Genomic DNA, 22,215 nt, shown 5'->3' on the forward strand with positions numbered 1-22,215 from the left:
GGATATATTAAAAAAAAAAAAAGTGACAAGTGTTGGTAAGGATGTGGGACATTAGAACCCTCATACATTATTGGCAGGAATGTAAAATGGTGCAGCTCTTACGGAAAACAGTTGGGCAGTTCCCCCAAAAGTTAAACATAGAATTACCAAGCGACCCACCAATCAGACTCCTAGGAATGTACCCAAAAGAATTGAAAACGAGGACTCAAATACATATTTGTACAAGAATGTTTGTAGCAGCTTTATTCACAATAGCCAAAAGGAGAAACAACCCAAATGTCCATTAACAGATGAATCTCTAAACAAATTGTCTCATACACGTACAACGACATAGTCCTCATCTATAAAAAGGATTGAAGTACTTATACACGCCATCGCGTTGGATGAGCCTCAAAAATGCTACGCTGAGCCAAGGAAGCTAGACACACAAGGCCACATATTGTACAATTTCATTTATATGAAATGTCCAGAATAGGTACCTCCATAGGGACAAAAGGATGATTGGGGGAGGGGGGTAGTGAGAAGGGGAGGGGGCAATAGAAGATGACTACATAACAGGTTCAGGGATTTCTCTCGGGGAGATGAAAATGTTTTGGAACTAGACAGAGGTGGTTAAATACCACTGCATTGTACCCTCTACAGTGTTTAATTTTGTGTTATGTAAATATCACTTCAATTAAGAAAAAAAAAAGAAAACAGCTCACACCAGCCAGGGGTGTCCCCAGGGTTGTCTGTCCAGTGTATGCTCAGCCTCACACTGCTCATGGGAACAATGAAAATGTTGAGAGATTCTGGCCTCTGGCTGGGCTGTGGGAGCAGCCCTTCACCCCTCACAAGTGTGTGCCCTTGAGGGCAAGGCCTGGGTCTTGGTCACTCTAGGCCCCACCGAGTTTCTCAAAAAGAAAAGAAATTAAAAAAAAAAAAAAAAAATCCCGAATTACAGTCCAGCTCCACCCTGCACTTCCGTGGGAACCTTGGATATCCTGACCTCTCTGAGCCTCAGTTGCCTCAAATGTCACAGGGAGTCATGACCCTGTCCTGGCCACCTCCCAGGTCAGGCGTCCATCACACACGTGCAATTGCTTGACGCAGCACAGTGGTGTCACCCCCTCACTGGAAAGCAAGGGGTCCCAGTGGGCTCTTAGGAAACGCACTCAAGACCTTTGAAATGCAGGGAGGATGAGGGCGGAGACCTTGCCAACCTCACACTGGACTCCCTCCCCTACCCCGCCCGGTCTCGTCCTTCCCGTCCCCCCTCCCCCCTCCCCCATCCAAACTGCCCCGCCCAGTCCCGCTCCCCACCCACCCCTAGCCAGGACTGTCTCCGCAGAGCCCCGCCGGGACCAGGTGTCCCGGGCTCGCCAAGATGCAGCCGGGGCTCTGGCTCCTCCTGGCCACGCAGCTGGCAGGTAAGACTGGGAGATTTGTGGGGCGCCTGGGGCTGGAGCGGGTGGGCTCCCGGGACCGGGAAGAGCCTGAGCTGTAGAGTTTACAAAGGCTGTCCCGGCAGAATGCAGAAGCCGGGGGCTGGGGGCGCACTCGGGAGGCGGCATGGCAGGTACAGTCCCTAAGGGTGGCGAGGAAATTCATCCCCAGAGCTCATTACCCCAGGGCCCCTGGAGCCCTGGGATTGAGGCTAGCTCTGCCCAAAAGCCGGGAGGGGAAGGCGGGCAGGAGTCAAGAAGGAAGAAAAGAGGGGAAGGAAGTGCAGAGTAAAAGGAAAAATGCCCTTGTCTAGGGTTCCCTCCCAGGGGTGTGCCCCCAGGAAGGTTCCAGAGGCTCAGTTCTGGCTTTGGTATTCTGCACTTCACCCAGGGTTCTGTAGACACATTTTTAGTACTTCCGGGAAAGTATTCGGAGGACAATCTGCCAAACACCAGGCTATTGCCAGATCCCAGACCGCTATGGCAGAGTACTTCCTCGGGGTTCCCTGTTTCCAACCCCACCCCCCACCTCAACCGTCCCTGGGTTGTGTGTGCTGTGGAGCTCCACTCCAATGGGAGCCCTGCTGGAGCTAGAATGTAGCAAGCAGTCTCCGCTGTCCCTCTCATCAGCCCAGCCAGACTGCCTTTTGGAAGAGGACCCTCCACACACCAAACTGCCCACTGACCTGTGGTTGATTGCTCTCCTACCCAAAAGCCCAAAGCTGGCCGCCCTGCCAGAGGTGACAAGACCTGCCAGCCCCCTACTCTGACCCACGAGCTCAGCCACATCTCAAGCAGAAGTTAGTCGGGGCCATTCAAAACTAGTAGTTAATGCTGATCGTTTTAGAAACAGCAGGCCCCTCTGAGAAGGGGGTCACTGGAAGAGAGTCAGATGAATCAAATGAGACCGCACAGGTAGCAAGGCCTGGCTCTGTGTCTGGCACATAGATAGAGCTTGACATTCAGTCTCCAGGGACATAAGAGAGAGACCAGGGTATATTGCAGCCAGGAAGTCTGCATGTCAGGACACAGCAGGGGTAACATACACAAAAAACCCAGGGTCCTTTTGGGCCCCTTTACCCCTTTAGGAGTCACTTCTGGGCTTTCTTGGAAGAACTTCGGGAGTCTGTGTATTTGTAGACCCACTGTGTACACGCAACGACATGACAGTGACCCAGGAGAGGATCACAGGTCTCCTTGATTCAGGGAGTGGCTCAAAGTTCCGGTTCTGGGGTCCCAGACCTGGGTTTGAATCTGGATCCACCACATACAGGCTGTGTGACCTTGAGCACGTCCTTCACTTTTCTGAGCCTCTGTTTCCTCATGAGTATGGGTATAAAACAGGATCTGGTGAGGATTAAGCAAGATAATGCATGCACCATGCTGGGCACAGTTCAGTGAATATTGGCATCATCGATTCTTATTATCTTCCCCAAGATGTCAGTGACCCCAAACAATGAAGACCCTCTGCTGAAAAGGCAGTATGGTGTTTGGGGAGAAAAGAGAAGGGCCAGTAGGCACTTGGGCCCCAGGTACCATTTCATTCTTCCCTTTTTTTTTTTTTTCTTAATGTTTATTTATTTTTGAGAGAGAGAGAGAGGCAGAGAGAGAGAGGGAGAGACAGAGAATCCCAAGCAGGTTCCACACTGTCAGCACAAAGCCCAATGCAGGACTCGAACTCACAAACTGTGAGATGATGACCTGAGCCGAAATCAAGAATCAGATGTTTAACCAGCTGAGCCACCAGGCACCCCTACCATTTCATTCTTGATACAAGCAGAAGCTCTGAGTGGCCTGTGAGTAGAGTCAAAAAGTTCAAGTTCACGGCCCATTCTGGAACCATGAAGTCTGAGACACAAACATCAGCAGGATTGTGCCTTTAGGCCACTACCTCATAAGCCAGCTCCCCTGGGGCACATATATACACACACATTCTCTCTCTGGCCTCCTCTGCCCACCCAAGTCTATGTCCTTCTGTGCCTCGCTGTTCCTGGGTCTCTGCCTGGGTCTGTGGGGTCTCTCTCTGCCCCACAGCTAAAATGGAAGGCTTGCCAGGTCAGATTCAGTTTGTTGGACTTGGCTGCGAAGGACCCAGTCAAATCTTTCCTAAGATTTCATCTGCTGCCAGTAATAACCTCTGATGTATGAGACACGTAGAAAATGGTTTACCCGTGTGCACTGCTTTAGAGTTTACAGTGTGTTTTCTTAAATGCTCTAACCCTCGCAGGCAAGCAGGACAATGACCCCAAGCTGCCCTCATTTTAAAGGATAGAGACAGGCTCCTTGACTTCCTGCAGTCCCACCACTGGTATGAGGCAGAAGCTGGGTTGAAGGCCGGGTCTCTGAGTTCCAGTCTAGTTCGTTCTCCATGAGCAATCCCCTACTTGTGGGTGCTTCCCATCTTGAGACTAAAATGAAATCCAAGTGCTGCTTCTGGGGTATCTGTCCTTCCCCTCGAGAATGGGGATCCAGGAACCCATCACTTGCTGGGCTGAGGAGTGATAGGCTATAGTTGCACCAATAGCAACAGTGAGTTCCTCTTGCTGTTGTCATCACTGTCCAGAAAGGGTGGTTGGCCAGACCAGCCCTGTGCTCTGCCTCTGATTCTGGGTTCCCCTGGGCTACCTGAGTCTCCTACACCTGCTTGGAGCCTGTTGAAGGTCTGTACATAGAGTGGCGGCAAGGCAAGGTGAAAGGCTTTGACTTCAGACTTTGAATCTTTGAGTTTGAATCCCAGATCACTTACTGGCTATTGATGGGACTTGGAACAAGTAACGTCATGCCTCAGCTTCCTTGTCTGTGTAATGGGGATAAAAATCCCCAAATGAGTTTGAGATTGGGTTAAGATAATTTATGCAAAGAGCCAGGCTTATAGGCATGCAATCAAGAAATGGCAGCTCTCTCCCCATCCCCTTTGTAAAGCTGGACATAGGAAACACCTGCCTTGCAGATGGTCTCCTGAGTCCAGGAGCCACTAGCTGCATTGAGTACAGCCCCTGGACCCTGCAACTGGGCAGGTTCTTCCACAGCTTTCCTTCAGTGCTTGACTCAGTGTGACTCCCAGGACCCACAACAGTGGCTGGGAAAATGTGCTGATGGTGTCTGCTCCTTCCGCTTCTCGTAGCTCTCCGTGGCAGCTCCGTACTCCAGCAGGCTCCTGGGTCCGTAATGGTTCAGACCAATGGAATGGTGATAATGTCCTGCGAAGCCAAAACCTCGCCCACTAGCACGCGCATCTACTGGCTGAGACATCGCCAGGCTCCAAGCCCAGACAGTCGCTACGAGTGCCTGGCCTACTGGGATCCCATAAAAGGGATCGTGTATGGACAGGAAGTGGAGCCAGAGAAGCTAACTGTGTTTCCGGACGCAACCCGGTCCATTCTCAATCTCACAAGTGTGAAGCCTGCAGACAGTGGCATCTACTTCTGCATGACCGTTGGGTCGCCCGAGCTGACCTTCGGGAAGGGAACTCGGCTGAGTGTGGGTAAGAAAGTACCTCAGTGCTGCCAATGAGTGTGAAGCGCCTACTGTGTTCTGGGTGCGTGGCAGACACTAGAGCTGCCCCCGCTCTCAGCGAGCCCCACTCTGCAGGAGGCGGGGGGGTGGCGGTGCCAGCCGTGAGCCATAGAGCTACGGCTGGTAGGAACAGACCTAGCCAGGGCCAAGCACACGCAAGTGTTTTATGTAGTCATTTCCCTTCATGCTGCCATCTACCCGGGGAGGTAGGGAACTGAGTCCTGTTCCAGATGGGATGCTTAGAAGCATTGCTACTTCTTCTGGGGACAAGGCAGTGCTGTCCTTTGGCCGCCACATCAGGCCTACCTGAGGCTATGCCTAGATTGGCCTCAGTCCCCAGACCTGACTGTGGTCTCAGAAATTCCCACCAAGTGTGCATCCCAGGAAAGAAAGTCCTCATTGCCTGGACATACCCAGTGAAAGCATTTCTAGGGCCAGTGGAGGGGCAGATGCCCTCACATTCTGAACAGGGGCCTATGGCTCAAACCCACACCCGGAGTTACAGGGAGTAAGGAGACTGGCGCCCAGGCCTAGCTGCACATGCTGCTGCATATTCACTGTGTGCCTTTGCACCAGTCCCTCTGCTCCCTGGCCTCAGTTTTCCCATCTGTATCATGGGGCTGCTGCTGGCCTCCACGACCCACCCCCCACCCCCCGCCAGCCACCCTGAAAAGCTGTAGTTCTGTGAGTTGAATCAGCATGCCCAATAGAAATAGAAAGCCGCAGATAAAATGTAAAAATTTCGAATACCACGTTTAACAAAGGAAAAAGAAATGAGTGGAATTAGTTTACATACTATATTTTTAACCCAGTGTACCCGCAGTATCATCATTTTAACTTATAATCAATATAAAAATTATCACTGGAATGTTTTACATTCCCTTTCCATGCTAAATGTTCGATGTGTTTTTAACATTTCACGCATACAGCACACCTCCAGTCAGACTGGCCGGTAGCCAAGGCGACAGGTGGCTGCAGTATTAGAGAGTGAGGATTAAGCTGTGAGAGGTGTGAAGGAGTCGTGGCAGAAATTCTCAAAAGGCCTGGTCTGGCTTTAGCCCCCTCCCCAGGTTAGCCCATGGCCGGCCAACCCCCCACTGCGGTCCTCCTACTGTCCTGCTTCCCACTCACCTGGGTTCTTAGGCTGGGGGCACCGAGAATGCCAAGTCCCCCCCAACACCGCCCCCCCCCCCCCCAGGAATTAGGTCACTCAGCATGGGAAGATGCAGGGACAGCTAGGACAGCAGCACAATTAGGAAGACAAAAACCAGAGTGAGGTTGCTCTCCCATCTCTCCAGCTTTGGGTCTTCAGTCAGAAGGTAGGGGTTGGGGGATGAGATCTCTGGGACAAGAAGCTGAGGCATTCTCAGCAGGGAGTTGACTGATTCCTGTATTGAACACTGGGTTTTTGGGGGTGTGGGGTTTGGGTGTGGTTTATTGTTTTTGTCTCTACAAGCCCCGCATTTTCCCACTCGTTAGATTTGGGGGGTCTGAGAAAGATAGATGATGAAATAAGTAAAACTGGTTTCTAGAAGTTTCCCCCTCCACCTCCACCACCACTCACCCACTCCTGGCTTTGATATTTCCAAACCCCTCATGCTGACCCTCCCCAAAGCATGTGCTTGCAACTGCAACATCTCCCCAGAGTCAGGGTATCAAGAGCCAGGCCCCACCCCTCCTGCGGAAGACAGTGCATACTGAAAGGGGAAGCTCGGGCAGTAAGGAAAGTATTGGGGCAGGGGGTAAACGGCCTTTTGGGGGCTAATCACACTATGGGTTCAAAAGGCCTGTCCCGCTCAACGAGGAGAGAAGCGGGTAGATTTGAATGGGGAGCTGGGGGAGTCAGGAGGAATCAAGGGGACCCAGCTCTGGGCAAGAAGAAATTAAAATGCAACAAGCCTTCCCACAAACCCCTCATCGAACCCCAACCACTGAGCTCAGCCAAGACCCTGAGGTCCTATAGAGCTGTCTCCCTTGCAGGCTTCCCACCGACCAGCCGAGAGACATCTGTGCCTCCTCGTGTACAAAGTAAAGGGAGTGGACACCTCCAGGGCCGTAAGGAGTAAAGGAGAAAGCCATGCTGGGTCACCCTGAGCAGAGAGCCAGGCTCCCGCATGCTCTGGGAGCACCATGGCTAGTGTCCTTTTTTCCTTTTATGCTAGTTTCCCTCAGCATTCCCACGGCCAAGGCCCTTGACCCGACGGGCCTTTTTGTCGAAAAGCATGTGCACCTGAGGTGGTGTGGCTTAGTGAGAGCCTAGAATCAGGGTCTCTTGGCTCAGATCCCGGCTGTGCTGTTTAGGGTTTCTTGAACTTCAGACAAGCTAGTTCCATTCTCTGCGCCTAGGCTTCCTCGGGGATTAGATGGAGATACTCGTTCCCATCGCCAAAGTGGTTGGGTTGAATACGCTTAAGCTGAGCTGCTTAGTTCTGCCGCTAGCACATGGCGGGACTTAGCAAGGGTTCATTCTTGGTGGTTGGTTCTTCCCAGAAACCTCACGAAGCAGGCAGAGCGTGTCATCTCTGCTTCCCAGAGGAGACTCGGGTCGGCCAGGGTCCACAGTGTCCACTCTTTATATGGAAGATGCCAGCCCTGAAGTGACCATTTTGTTGGCTGTCCCTCCCTGTCCTCCCGATTCTAGAGTTTAAGCTGATGGTGTTATCTTCCCTCTCCTACTGTTTTGCAGAGGATCATTTTTGTGAAATGTCTTTGCTCAACCCACAGAGACCAGGGCTGGGTTCAACAGCACCCAGTGCTCACCACCCTGTCCCTAGCATCTCAGAACCTCAGGTGTCTCCCTTCACTCTGTGTGCCTGTCCCACTGCCCTGCCCCGTCACGTCAGCATGTGACACTGGCATAGAACGAAAGAGAGGAGTGACCCATCCACGAGTCAGGAGACGGGTTTGAGGTGGTCCAGGCAGGCGCTTGGCATCATGGGGCCTCGGGGCTGGCGCCTTACATCACTGGTGTTCGTCTTTGAAAGTAAAGGTTGAGACTAGAGGTCCTTCCAGCTCTGATAGTATATGACTTGTAAAGACACTTGAGAAGGAGAGAAAATCCCCATATATGCAACCTGCATGGTATTGTGTGTGTGTTAAAGGGCACCCTCCTTTCTGTGAGCCTCCTCCACCCGGTTAGGGATTGGCAGGTTGGCTGAGGGGCTGGTCTTGTCGAGCACTTGGGGACTCCAGCTTCTGCTCAGGGTCTTTGGCCAGGGGGAGCCATCTCTACTGCACCATTTGCTGGGCATGCTGTCCCCTTTAATTCTCACGACAACCCCAAGAAAGAACTGGGAGTCATCTTTATTTCAGCAGATGGGAAAACTGAGGCACCGAAAAGTGATAGGACTTGCCCCAAGTCACTCAGTGGTTAATCAGGGCATCTGGGGCTCTCTTCACGTCCATGTGGGTCCAGAGCCCCTCTCTTCCCCAGACACCAAAGTGACCCCCTGCCTCGACTCTCAGATAGGTCTGAGAGTTGGGGAAGCACGTAGAAAACTCGATTACTCTATCACCTTGGAGCCCTGCAGCAGCCCAGGGAACAGTCGTAAGGGCTTTTGCATCTACATGGAAGACATGAGGTTTTAACTTTTGTCTGCAAGTCCACCTGCTGATTACCTGGCTAAGACGTGTGTCTTGCTTGCTTTCTGTAGTTGATGTCCTTCCCACCACTGCCCAGCCCACCAAGAAGCCCACCCCCAGGAAGAAAATGTGCCGGCCCCCAAGCCCAGTGACCCCGAAGGGTGAGTTCTCCCATTCTCCTGGACCCTCAGAAACAGAGCAGGAAGTTTTCCTTCCTTCCTTCCTTCCTTCCTTCCTTCCTTCCTTCCTTCCCTTCCCTTCCCATGTGTGGACTCTAGCCTGTTTCTCTGGCCCCACCCTATCTGGGGTCAGAAGGGAAGCTGAGTGTGACCACAGTGCTGCCCTCCAACAGCTCACAGTCTAATGAGGAACACGCTTGAAAATTGTCCTAGAGCAAAACTTAATGGAGGATATGTCCACCCCAAAACTGGCACACCAGTGTTCCTAGCAGCATTATTCATAATCGCCAAAAAAGTAGAAACAACTGGTAAATAGATTAACCAAACATGGACTATCCATACAGTGGAATATTTGACCATAACAAACAGTGAAATACTGATACAGGCTACAACATGATGAACCTTGAAAATATTACACAGTAAAAGAAGCCAGACACAAAGCCATGTATTATGTGATCCCATTGATAAGAAACGTCCACAATATGACAATTCATAGAGACAGAAAGTAGATTAGTGGTTGCCTAAGACTGGGGAGTTGGGAAGGTATGGAGGAGACTGCTAAAATGGGTACAGGATTTTTGGTGGGGGAGGGGAGATGAAAATGTTCTAAAATTAGATCGTGGTGCTTGATGGGTGCAGAATTCTGTGAATATACCGAAGACCATCAAATTATACACCTGGAGCAGGTGAACTTGGTATGTAAAGTATATCTCAGTAAGACTGTTTACAAACAAAAATAACCAACCCACGGGACCAGAACTTTAAAGTTTTTCAGTTTTAATACCTAACAGAGGGCCTAACACACAGTATGTGCTAATATCTGTTTGCTAATGAGTGACCTAACTTGCTTCTCTGTGCTATGAACACCAGACACAGCAGCTGGAGAACACACACACACACACACACACACATGCACGTGCACTTTCCTTGAACCATTAGCCCAAACGTGCAAATGTGTTTCTGGAAAAATACTGACCTCTGCTCCCCAAAAGATACTGGTGACAAACAGAAAGTGTCTTCTGCTCCCACCCGTGGAACAAATGACAAGCTGCCCCACTAGGGCTGCTTCGTGCTGCTGGGTTTGCTTTGTCTTAAATGTATAAAGTAACAGAAAGAGCTGAGGGACAGGCATCTAATGGGATTGGGAGAATGGGAACGGGAAGCTACCCCATGAGGTCCCAGTAAAAAAAAAAAATCGGAACCCAAATGCAGAAGGGCAAAGTCTTGGTGAACATAAAGGTAGAGATAGATTGACCTCATTTTATAAAGTATCTATACCCCACAACTTGGCCTAAAGGATTTTAGGCAAGTTACAACAACAACAATAACAAAACAACACAAAAGGCAAATGCAACAGGTCCATTACGTTGAAGGTGCCAAAATTGGGTCTGTGCTGTGACTCTAGAGAAACGGCAAAACCAGCTGAACCAAAGGCAATACTCCAAATAACATGGCACACAAACCCTGCCCCCCCACAGTGATAGAAAGAAACAACCCCAAGCTCCCGGCTTCAAAGCCTTCATGTCAGTGTTAAATTCTAGAAAAAGTCTGCTCTGTTCATCCTTCTATAAGGCCTGCTGAACAATAGTGAACTCAGTAGAACAACACTTTTGTAAGAGATGTGGACAAAGGTCTTTGAGATTCTTGCATCATTCCTTATGTCGACCCCCAGTAAGATCCCAGGGCAAGAATGCAAATCCAACATTAGTAGGTTATTAAGAATAACCAGGTTGTGTGTGAAAGTGGCCAAGTGGGGATTGGGGGGGAGAAGTAGAGGTTGCATTGGGGGTGGGGGCCATGAGACAGGGTACCTTAGGGGTAAGTCAGCCAGGTTTAGGTCTGACTCTGCCTACCACTGCCTATACTGTGTGACCTTGGTCAAGTGATTCAGCCTCTCTGAACCTGTTTCCTCATGTGTAAACTAGGGATGTTTACCTGGCTAAAGGGAAGGCATGATTAAATAGATACTATATGCAAAGCACTTACCTTGGGGGACACCCAGATAGATCTCAAAACTTGTCATCATAAATGAAACCACGTGGCCACCCTGGGGAAGGACGTGCTCCCTAAGGCTTAGGGCTGTCCCTTGAGATGATTCTGAGACAATTTCTAAATTGCTGTGTCAGGAACAACGTGGTGACTTTCAGACTTCAGCAGACTCCGAAACCCATGCAAGGCAAGGAAGGCCAGGCCAGGTCATACAAGTGGCCAATATATGAAAATAGACTGAAGTTGACAAACGCCATTTTTCACCCACTAGACTGGCCAAAAACTAAACACTCTGATAATATCAAGGGTCGGCAAGGTGCACAGTTGGTGGTTAGGGATGAAAACCAGTGCGGCCTTTTTGGAAGGCATTTCACAGTGTCTGTTACAACATTAAATGGACATAGTCTATGGTTTGGCAGTTCCTGTTTTCAATATCTGCCTCGGGCAGTCTCCCACATTAGGAAAAATGTACCAGGATGTTCTTTGCAGAGTTATTTATAAAAGTAAAACATAGGAAATAAACGAAAAGCCCACTGATGGCTAAATAATCCATGCTATGTCCATACTTCAAATGTTACTCTACTAGAAAAAGGAGTGTGCTGATATATTTAAAGAAAGAATGGTTTGCACAACAGTTTGTACAATATAAGCCACTGTATGCTGCAAAACAAAAACAAAAACAAAACTGTAGGGATGCCTGCATGGCTCAGTTGGTTGAGTGTCCGACTTTGGCTCAGGTCATGATCTCACAGTTCATGGGTTCGAACCCTACATCGGGCTCACTGCTATCAGTCTGTCAATGCAAAGCCCCGCTTTGGATCCTCCGTCCCCCTTGCTCGCTGCCCCTCCCCCACTTATGCGCGCTCTGTCTCTCTCTCTCAAAAAATAAATTTAAACAAGACATTTTTAAAAAACCTGTATGTGTCTGCATAAATACAAAGAGAAAGGTACCACGTTAACCATGGCATTTATTTCTGTGAAGGAGCTAGCATGCCAAGGAACACTCTAACCATATACTTGAATCTTTTACAAGGAAAATACATTCAGCTATTTCTTGTGAAATTAAAATAAATTTTTAAAAATAAATAGTAAAAATCTCATTACCAGGCATGAAAATTACCTATCTCCTTTAGAACATAAGTAGCTCCTGCGTTTAATTAATTTTTAAAATGATGATGTGGGACATAAAATTTTTCTATTTTATTATTTTATTTTTTAATTTTTATTTTTTGACAGAGAGAGAGCACACAAGCAGGGTAAAGGGGCAGAGGGAGAGGGAGAGAGAGAATCTTAAGCAGGCTCCGCCCTCTCAGCGTGGAGCCTGACGCTGGGTGGGGTGGGAGGGGCAGGCTCCATCCCACGACCCTGGGATCATGACCTGAGCTGACATCGCGCGTCAGATACTTAACTGACTGAGCCACCAGGGCACCCTTGGACGTAAAATGTTCTATGTAAAATTATCTCAACGTGTTCGAAGTGCCTAGAAAAAAACGATGAGAGAAAAATGTGCAGCAGTGGTATTCTCTGGGAGGTGGGGCTTCCAGTTGATCAGTTGATTTTTCCCTCTGTAATTTATCTGCATGTCTCAAATGTTCAATACGTGTGTCTTTCCCAGGCCCATCCTGTGGCCTCCTCACCCTCGGCCTGTTGGTGGCTGGAGTCCTTGTTCTGCTGGTGTCCTTGGGTGTGGCCATCCACCTATACCGTAAGTTGTGGCCTCTTGGGCCACGATGGCGACTCCTTTTGCCATTGGACGTGTCCCCGAGGTCCTTCCTCTTCTAGGGAAGCAGGACAGATGGCAGTTTGGTGGAAGTTTATACCCACCTTCCCATCTGGTAGTTCCAGAGGTGCTTCTTGGCCTGAGGCCATCCTGCAGAGGTCAGAGACCACCCTGTCTCTGGAGTCAGACAAACCTGGGTTTGAATCCAACTCCACTATTCTTGGATCTAGTGACCTTGGGCACATGCCCTGGCCTCTCTGAGCCTCAACTGCCCCACCCAGGAGTAACAATATTACCTACCTCCCAGGGTTGCTGTTTGTAAAGTCCTGCCCAAAGTGCCTGGCATGAGATAAGCGGGAACTCCCATGAGCACTCGGGACAGAAACAGTACACAGAAGACATTGCAGTGGGGTTTGGGTCATGTTCCCAGAAACTTGAACTCCTCCTTCTCTGTGAGGCTGCAGAGAAATTCAGAGATGACTGCCTCTCTCAGCCCCTCTGGAGACGAGATCATCTGCTCTGGGCTCCCAGGGTTCATAAGAAAGAGGGGAGTTATATGGGAGGCCCTCACAACTGCCCAAGAGCCCAGGGCTCTCCTCCTGGTCCTTCTGCTCACCTGTGCCACCTCAAGCAAGGTACTGACCCTCTCTGGGCTTCTATAAAATGGGAGAGGGTGAGACCCTCTCCACAAAGAAATGTGTCATGCGCACATTTTTGCATAAAATCGCCATCCACAAAGGGATCCATTTGCCCCCATTGGAAGAACCCCATTAAAGTTCAGTGGTCTGCAAATTTTTTTGTTCAAGGATCTCATTAGTAAAAACATTTTTAAATTATGAACCCTAACTGCATGTAGATTTTATTAGTAAAAACTTTTTAAATTACAAACTCGAACTGCGATTAGGTGTATTTATGTCATATATTACGTATGTTACGAAATGTGCTTCAGAAATGAAAAGAAATAAAGGATGAGACAGACATGTAAACAGACGTGCTCAGACTTCCTTCCTACATCCCGTTGGGAGACCTTGTGCATTTCCCGCGCACACACGCTTTAGCTTAAGTCCACCGACCACCTGTCTGTACACCTCTCATTCCTGACCTGCTGCAAAGGGCAGACTGACATGTTTAAGAGCACATAGACTGGAGTAGATTAACTGAGTTTGAATTCTGGTCTTACTGCTTACTAGCTGCGTGACTTTGGGTAAGTCATTCCATAACACGCGTGTTCTGTGCCTCTGTTTCCCCATATACGAAGCAGAGATAGTAAGAGTAGTACTCAACTCACAGGCTTGCTGCAAGCTTTAAGGGAGTTAAACCACATAAAGCTGGAGCAGAGCCTGGCACCAGGGAAGTGGTCTGAGGTGCTGGCTGCCCCTCTGGTCTCTTTCCTCGCTCTCTGGGGCTCGGTGTCAGCGACCCACAGCCCACGCCAACCGATGTTCTTGTTTGCTTCTTCCAGGCCTGAAGAGGAGAGCCCGGCTTCGCCTCCTGAAACAGTAAGTGCTTGGGGCCTCAGAAGAGTGCCCATGACGCGGCCCTGGGTGTGGGCCTGGCTTCCTCAGCCCCTGCTGCTGCAGCCTCCACCCACAGGGGGCCAAAGCCAGACACAGCCTTCAAAAAAATCTCAGACTGTATAAATAGATGGAGCGATAGAATTCAGGAAGAGAGAGCATCTAACAAAACTACTGGGTAGCCGTTTAAGTCAAATTTCAAGCACTGAAAGATTTCGCTTAGCTCTCCCCATGTTCACAGTCAACTCTTGAAAGAATCGGATACGGTAGGATACCCCAAACTCTTTTCATTTGACTTGGTCCTTCATGACACAGGAGGGTTACCTTTATAGACCAGTTGAAAGACTTGCTCAAAGCATTTGGGATGGTAAACGGCAGAACTGGATTCGAAGACCATTCCCTGCTTCCTTCCCTGCCGGTATTGGGCTGCCTGGGTCCCATCTTCTACCCTAGACCCCACCCGGGTCCCAGGGGTTGGCAAATCAAAAGGTTGAGTCACATATACAGGGGGGCTAAAAGGCACTCGCTCTTCAGGTCTACTGAGCTGTGTAAACACGGGCAGAAGCCCAGAGGCCCTGAGGGGCCAGAGGCTACTCCCAACCTCAGGGACTTCGGGACCTCAGCTGGGCTGTGGGCAGCGTTCTTGGATTACTTTTTCTTCCTCAAAATACTGCTTTCCATCTACCTATCTCATTAATGACAAGCCCCTCTATATAGAGGTGTTCGGAAAAAAAGAAAGCCCATCGTGCCTCTAGATTAAAGAGGGCAACAGGGCCTTTGGCTTAAGAGCTCTGGCTCCAGCATGAGGGTTTGAATCCTGTCTGCCACTCACCAACCATGTGACTGTAGGCAAGTCACTTCACCACTCTGAGCCTCTGATTCCTCATGTAAAATGGGATAACAGTACCAAACTCATGGCTGTTGTGAGGACTTACTGGGTTAAAACCCATAAAGTGCTCAGCCCGTGGTCCTGTGGAGTCAAAGCACAAACTCATGTTCCTTACAAAAGTCAACTCTACGAGCCGAACAGCCAAGGAACAAAGTATATCTCTAAATACTTGAAAATGTAATCTCCATATAAACTCTATATAGTATTCTCTACCTTATTAAATACATTATATTTGTAGCTATAGTTGCTTGACTATAGACAGTCCCTTAAACATGCCTGCTGTATTTTATTGGCAATTTTCAATCATTTTGATTGTGCACAATTTACACAATTTTAGGTGCTGGATTTAGAAATTACCCCCTACCTAAGAGACAATAACCTGAGTGTATTTGTCTGAGCCTAGATCTGCAGAATGTTCCATTCAACATCTTCCCCATGGTGACCCCATTGGGGGGGGGTCCCCATTAGGGTACTGCCCCCACCAACTCCTTCATTTTAACTTGTTCCCAAGTGATCTGATGACAGTTTTAGGGGAGCTGGATATAGTGTCTCATGCTTTGACAAACCCAGGGGTTCTGAGGACCCACCGTGATGGGGAAGGAGCTGGGGGTTGGTCACGGGGGGCCGTGAGCTCCCTCAACCCTCTGCTGTCATCGGCTGCCTGTACTTAGGCTCACCTGTGAGACATCATTTGAACAAAAGGGTTTGTGGCTACAAAAAAGTTCAGAAACCACCTCTAGTTTTGCTGCCATGATGCAGGTGTGGACAAAAGAGCCCATGGGCCTCACAGATCAGCTGTTCCAAACTCAAGTTGTGATTTGGGGAAGATGTTCCCCAGCCTATAACTGACCCTGGAAAATCTGCCCATCAGCAACCAACTTCTTCTGGCCCCTCAGTGTGCATTTGTCAATAGCTTATCTAAGAAGGCACTGCAGGAAGTAACACTATTCAAAGCTAGAGTTCTTTGGGCTTTTTGTTTTGAGCTTCTTCATTTTTTTTTTTTTAATGACTAAGATGGGCCCTAAAAACATACTAGTGGAAAACTCCCGGCCCCCGGGCTCCTTACTGGGAGTGGAGCCCTGCATCCCTGCATGTCATTTGTCTCTGTTACAGGAAATTCATATCATTTCCCTGAATGTAAGTGCTTTCTTGACTTGCTATTGTTTTCAGGTTTTATAAATGAACGGAGAATATGCTTTTGGTGTCCTGCTACAAAAATACGTTGGTCAATAATGAGCAAGATCTGGAAAAATGAGAGAGAAGGGACACGCTCAACTCCCTCAATTGTGGCAATTTCACTGACCTGCTGAAGTTGCCTGCTTTTAACTACTGCAAGTTCTTTCTGTGGGCCTCATGCATGGGAGAAACTTGTTAGTTGGTCATCGGAATCACGGAGAGAAGGCTTCAGAGCCCCGGAGCACTTCCTGCAACTTCCTGCAAATGAGTAAGAAATGCCACCATGACACCACTCCCCAGCTCCTGTACTCACCCTGGGCTGGGACCCTTGTGTTGGCCGTCCGGCCACCTTCTCGCAAGTTGCTTTGCCCTGATAGGGCAGTGGCATGGAGTCCTGAGTCTCTCATGGGATGGTGCTGGGATGGCTCCTCCTTGGTCTTCCCAGGCGGGGGTCACCGTCCTCACTGAGAGCCACAGAGACCACACCCAGCTTGGAACCGTGCTTTCTGTGAAGGGCTGACTCAGTCGGTTCAGTCTCCAGGGACCTCCTGTGGAGCGGGAACTTGTGGTGTGGGAGTTCACTTAATCTCCCATTAGGAAGTTCCTCAATCTCCCATTAGGAAGTTCCTCGACTTTCATTTCTGCCCTCCCATGGCTTGTATATTTCTTCTCTCACTGTTCTTTTTATGAAAATGTCTTGGTTGTAAAAATAAAACCCTGAATAAAAGATGCAAACGGCTCCCGTGATGTAAAAGCACAAAGCCCATCTGTACGGCAAAGATGTTAATGCTCAGCTAAAACAGAAGTAACAAAGATAAAATGTGCCTGTCCTCATCTGCCCCCACAACATGCTGTCGTCTGCATTGTAGGCATTGAGAGAGTCTCAGAGGCATCGAGAGAGTCTGAGAGGTTGGGAAGCACCCAGAGCCAGGCGGCAGGGGCCCGAGGGGCCGACTCTTCTGGCCACTCCAAGCCATCTTCACTAGTTGTACAGAGTGGAACCCCCAGACTCCTAGCCACAGGCTGGTGACCTTATAGTAAAAAGAAGGTGAGGGGAGCCCGTGTGGCTCAGTCGGTTGAGCATTAGACTCTTGATTTCGGCTCAGGTCATGATCCCAGGGTCGTGGGATCAAGCCCTGCATTAGGCTCTGAGCTGAGTGTGGAACCTGCTTGGGATTCTCTCTCTCCTTCTCCTTCTGCCCCTCCCCTGCTCATGTTTTCTCTCTCTCTCTAAAAAAAAAAAAAAAAAAAAAAAAAAAAAACTAGAAGAGTCTCTGTCCTCATGTCCTTCCTTCCTTCCTTTTTTTTTTTTTTTTTTTTTTTTTTAAACTGTTTCTCAGCTTTGACGGGGAAAGAAAATGCAAGAAGAGGCTGAGCTGGATGAGGGAGTTGAGATGAAGGTCTTGTGCCTTCCGTAAAAGCCCAGGGATCTTATCTTGACTCCCCATTCTGGGCCTTAGCAGCATGAGAGCTACTGAGCCAAAAACGAATGCGGCCTAAGGCTGCGTTCACTGAAGCACCATGCGCAGGCCACAGGAGAATAGAGCCCCAGCTGCTTTTCCTGCCAGCTGGGAGGTGCAACTGTGGGAGGGAGATGGCGATCCAGGCTCTGCCCAGAGGCCTCTGGCAGCCACAGAAAGCAGGAAAGGAAAGATGGCTCGAGGGGAGGGGGCCGCGTGGCCCTCTCGCAGCATCAGGGATGCCGCCTATGGAGCGAAGGTCACAGAACTAGGTGTGGGTGGGAGTTAGAAGGGTGTCCATGCAGAAGGCGCTTGAGAGAAGCGAACACTCCCTGCCCATCAGCTCTGAGGACAACGGGACAGGCTGCCTCCCAGGGCCCAGGGGAGGGGGGCAGGGCCAGGGTAGCCTGGGCCAGACTCCTCCTGGGTTCACATTGAAGGTGGGCTTCTTGCTCTAAGACATCCCATTTAATACGCGACCAAAGCCCAGATATGCAGCCTACCGTCCCTGCAGGCTCACACCCAGTCCGCAGCGGAAGTCAGAACAGGCCTCAAGGCCCCCTTGTCCCACTCCAGGCTCTGCTAACTAACAGCATCTCCCCATTGCCGCCTCTGCAGTTGTGCTTAGTTGTTTGCAAAGTCACAGGGGGTGAGGTTGGGGGACCAAGGGTGAAGGGGGGTGCACCTCCGTCTGTTTTCTGTGCGGCAGACACCTGCTACAGCTTGGTCCGCCCAGAGAGCTGGAGCAGGCTTAGTTGCCAGCCGCAGGGGCAGGGGCTGTGGTGAAGAGGTCTGCACCCAGCACCTGACTTTTGTTTTGAAGAAGGCACCGAGCATTTACTACTTTGGGGAAGGCCATTACGGCAAAAGTATTTACCAAAAAATGTTTTTAACCTGGCTGTCTTTTGACCAGCAACAATTCCATCTCTAGGCATCATCTTAAAAAAACACGTCTCAAAGCTACATGTACAAAGAAATACACATCAAAAAAATTTTTTTGTAGTCCTGCTTGTTAGTGCCAAATTGGAAACAATCAAAATGTCCATCAGAAAAAGTGAATTAAGGGGGCACTTGGGTGGCTCAGTGGATTAAGCATATGGCTCTTGACTTCAGCCCAGGTCATGATCTCACGGTTCATGAGCTGGAGCCCCACGTCTAGGTCCACACTCGCAGTGAGGTGCCTGCTCGGGACTCTCTCTCCGTCTCCCTCTCCCTCTGCCCCTCCCCCGCTTACACACGTGCTCTCTCTCTCTCCTGCTCTCTGTCTTTGTTTCTCAAAAATAAATAAATAAACAAGAGAAAAAGAAAAAGAAAAAGCCAGTTAGATCAATTGTGATACAAGAGACTCCCTGCAGCTGTTAAGGAATGAACTGGATTCACACGTGCTAGCATCAAACGGCCATGGCTTCAGCATATATTTTAACAACATCTGTATTGATTATCCTCGTTTTATTTTATTTTTTTTTATGTTTTTATTATTTTATTTTTTGAGCGAGAGAGGGTGGAGAGGGGCAGAGAGAGGGAGACAGAGGATGCGAGGCAGGCTCCGCGTTGACAGCAAGGAGCCCGATGCGTGGGTCACACCTGCGAACTGCAAGATCATGACCTGATCTGAAGTCAGCGCTTAACCAACTGAGCCACTCAGGCACCCCTATCCTTGTTTTAAGTGCCACATCTGGCCACTGTTAAAATTCAAGCACAGATAAGAACAGGCAAAGCAGATATATGTTAAAGTCAGGATATGTTTACCATGGTTGCAGGGGTGATCAGTAGGAGAGAGTATGAGGTTTGGGGGTTGGCATGTTCTGCTTTTCCATCTGGGAGCTGCTCTTACGGGTGTGGTCAGTTCGTGGAAAGTCACTGAGCTATACACGTATGATATGCCAATGCTTCATATATACATATGGAAATAGACAATAGATTATACTTAAATAAAGAGATATTTTAAATACTTAGGCACAGAGCACTGCAAAAATGTGTAACATTGGTATTTGAAAGTTTCTTGTTCTCCCAGATGTTTCCTGTGTGTACTTTTTTAAACAAAAAATTGAAACCTTATAAAATGTAATATGTAACACATAAGATGTAGAATATAAAAAAATCGAATCTTATTATTCTGCAAATTTGATTTTTTTCCATCTAATATATGCATCAATGCCTCTGGACATATTTGTATATGCATAGAAAAAGGTCTGGAATTATGTACTCCAAGCCGTTAATGGTAGTTACTCTGAAGAATTTCGACTTCTGCATTGTACTTTTCTGTGTTGTGTAAATTTTTATAATAATCATGTATTCATTTTATAATTGGGGGTAAAAAGGTTTGGGGAAAAAACATCCTCTTTTTAAAAAGAGACTCCAATCATCGTGTTATTTTTTGTTAATGTTTATTTATTTCTGAGACAGAGACAGAGCATGAGAGGGGGAGGGGCAGAGAGAGAGGGAGACACAGAATCCAAAGCAGGCTCCAGACTCTGAGCTGTCAGCACAGAGCCCGACGCGGGGCTTGAACTCACAAACCATGAGATCATAACCTGAGCCGAAGTCGGTCGCTCAACCGACTGAGCCACCCAGATGCCCCATCCAATCATTGTATTATTAAAAAACTGGAGGGACACCTGGGTGGCTCAGTTGGTTAAGTGCCTGACTTCGGCTCAGGTCATGATCTTTTTCGGTTCATGGGTTGGAGCCCCACATCGGGCTCTCTGCTGACAGCTCAGAGCTTTGGATTTTGTGTCTTCCTCTCTCTCTACCCCTCCACTGCTCTCTCTCTCTCTCTCTCAAAAGTAAATAAATATTTAAAAAAATTTTTTTAATTGGAATCCGCTTAAATATCCATCAATGAGAGATTTGTTCATAAATGAGAGTGTTTAAAAATCCGTGCAATGGGAATCATGTGACGCATGTGGGGGCTGCAGGACAGCGGGGCCTGAGCCTACCAGTTGTGCCAACTTGGACAAGCCCTGTAACTTCTGTGAGCCTCAGTTCCCTCCTTTGCAATGGGAGCCACGATAGTGTCGGTCTGTCTTGCTGTGAGGCTGGCAGATGGCAGGGTCTGGGAACCGTGGTGGTTCCTTGGCCAGCCTTCCTCTCAGTGGGAAGCAAGGGTAGAGAATTCTGGGTGCCCAGCCTGCAGGTGTGGCACCCAGCAGCACGAGTTCAAAGGATGGAGGGGGCTCCTACGCCACCCCCTCCCTTTCATCCTTCCTCATCCCCACCCCGGCCCCCCTCGTCTCGCGTCTCTACCTGTAGGAAGTGGGCAACTTGTTTTCACAAAGTGATCCCCAGCCCTGTGTGGGCTGCAACGTTGATCTGAATCTACCACCCAGTCAAAGGGAAAGAGAGAAAGAGCCCTGTCTTCAGAGGCCTTTCCAGGTGTGGAGGACGAAAGAGATTTCCTCCATCACTTCTTGGGAAACCTCCTCAGATGCGTCACTGACTCTCCTCGGTGACCGTGAGTCATTGGTTCCTGGAGTCCTCCGGGCTACATAACTTGGTGCTTCAGTCCAGACAGAAGGAAGCGTATCCCCCGACACCGTTTCGGTTTGGGATTCACAGACAGACAGACATCTGGCCCGTGTGATTCTCGTTGTGCTGAACACGGAAGTGCTGAAAAAGGAATTTATTCCTGCACGGTGTCGTTGACTCTCCTGGATCTTGTTTTCTCGCGTTCATGTACTGCCCTTTATGAGCAAGTCCCCGTCTTTAGCTTAGCTTGGGCTTCTGAATTTGAACGGAAAAGGTGTCTTTTCATATATTTTTAACCACAGACCATCTCCTGTCCTGTCCCCCGTGGACAAGGTTAATCGCCTGCCTCCTGTCTGCCGTTCGTGCTCCCCTTCCTCAGGTTCTTGATGCCAGTTCAAATGCATTTATTTGGGGCACCTTCTGTGTGCCCGGCTGGCCCTGTGCTGGGACTACGGGCCCAGGACAGATGCAGCCTGGCCCCCGATCCCTCCCGACTGGCCAGTCCCTGATCTCCTGGGGACACCAAGGCTTGTGGGAGCCTGTCCTGCCATCTGCACACTCAAGTCCGCATTCCCGAGCCCCGAAGCCAGAATCAATATGAATAAATGGGCGAGGCAGGAAGGGCTCCCACAAGCGGGCCCCGCTCCTCGCTTGCTGAGCTAGGAACACAGTTCGCCTGAGGCACCCCCTCAGCCCTCTGCTGCCGGCTCCCCAACCCAGCCTGTCGGGGCTCCCCAAGGCTGTGAGAACTTGATTTATCCCCGCTTCTCAGTGTTTGCTCTGCCAGGTACGGTCGACAAACCGCTTGAAGAACACGAGCTCAACGAACTGGCGCTGAATTGAGCACCTTGAGTGTCCTTGGCACTAATGATGCATTCAGCATACACACTGTCCCCAGCCCCACGGGCTCACACCGTCGTGGGGAACCCAGACACAGGTCCGGCACTTGTGCGACTCCAAGAGTGAGTGTCCTCGGGGCGAGTGAACAGGTCAATACCCAGATGATGTAAACACAAGCCTGAAGGCATGAATTGCCACCTCACAAAAGAGCATGAGGCCTTTCGCAGTAGATTTTGTGGAGGTCTCTGCGGTTGGGTGGGGGCAAAGCTAAGAGGGAAGATTTGAAGTGTTGGTGGGGAGGCGGAGGCCCATCTTCCCCAACACACCCCTCCCCAGCACCCCTTCAGCATCCTGTGGGCCAAAAGCTGGCTGCTTGGCTAGACCTGCTGTCTGGGTAGGACCAGGCCAGGTAAAAGGGAGGCCGTGACTCCTGTCCCTCTACCCTCACTCCACCCCAG

The 22,215-nt window shown here is 49.5% G+C and overlaps 1 protein-coding gene across 1 annotated transcript; it reads left to right on the forward strand.

Moving 5' to 3' along the window:
* Positions 1–1,275: 1,275 nt before the first annotated feature.
* CD8B (CD8 subunit beta) lies at positions 1,276–19,560 on the forward strand. Its single transcript, XM_060655791.3, has 6 exons — positions 1,276–1,409; positions 4,549–4,908; positions 8,594–8,683; positions 12,306–12,395; positions 13,873–13,909; positions 15,984–19,560. The coding sequence occupies exons 1-6, from the start codon at positions 1,367–1,369 to the stop codon at positions 15,994–15,996; spliced, it is 633 nt and encodes a 210-aa protein (XP_060511774.2). The 5' UTR covers positions 1,276–1,366; the 3' UTR covers positions 15,997–19,560.
* The last annotated feature ends 2,655 nt before the right edge of the window (positions 19,561–22,215 follow it).

The sequence above is a fragment of the Panthera onca genome, chromosome A3, assembly GCF_046562875.1.
Source record: "Panthera onca isolate mPanOnc1 chromosome A3, mPanOnc1 haplotype 2, whole genome shotgun sequence".
NCBI classification, from domain to species: domain Eukaryota; kingdom Metazoa; phylum Chordata; class Mammalia; order Carnivora; family Felidae; genus Panthera; species Panthera onca.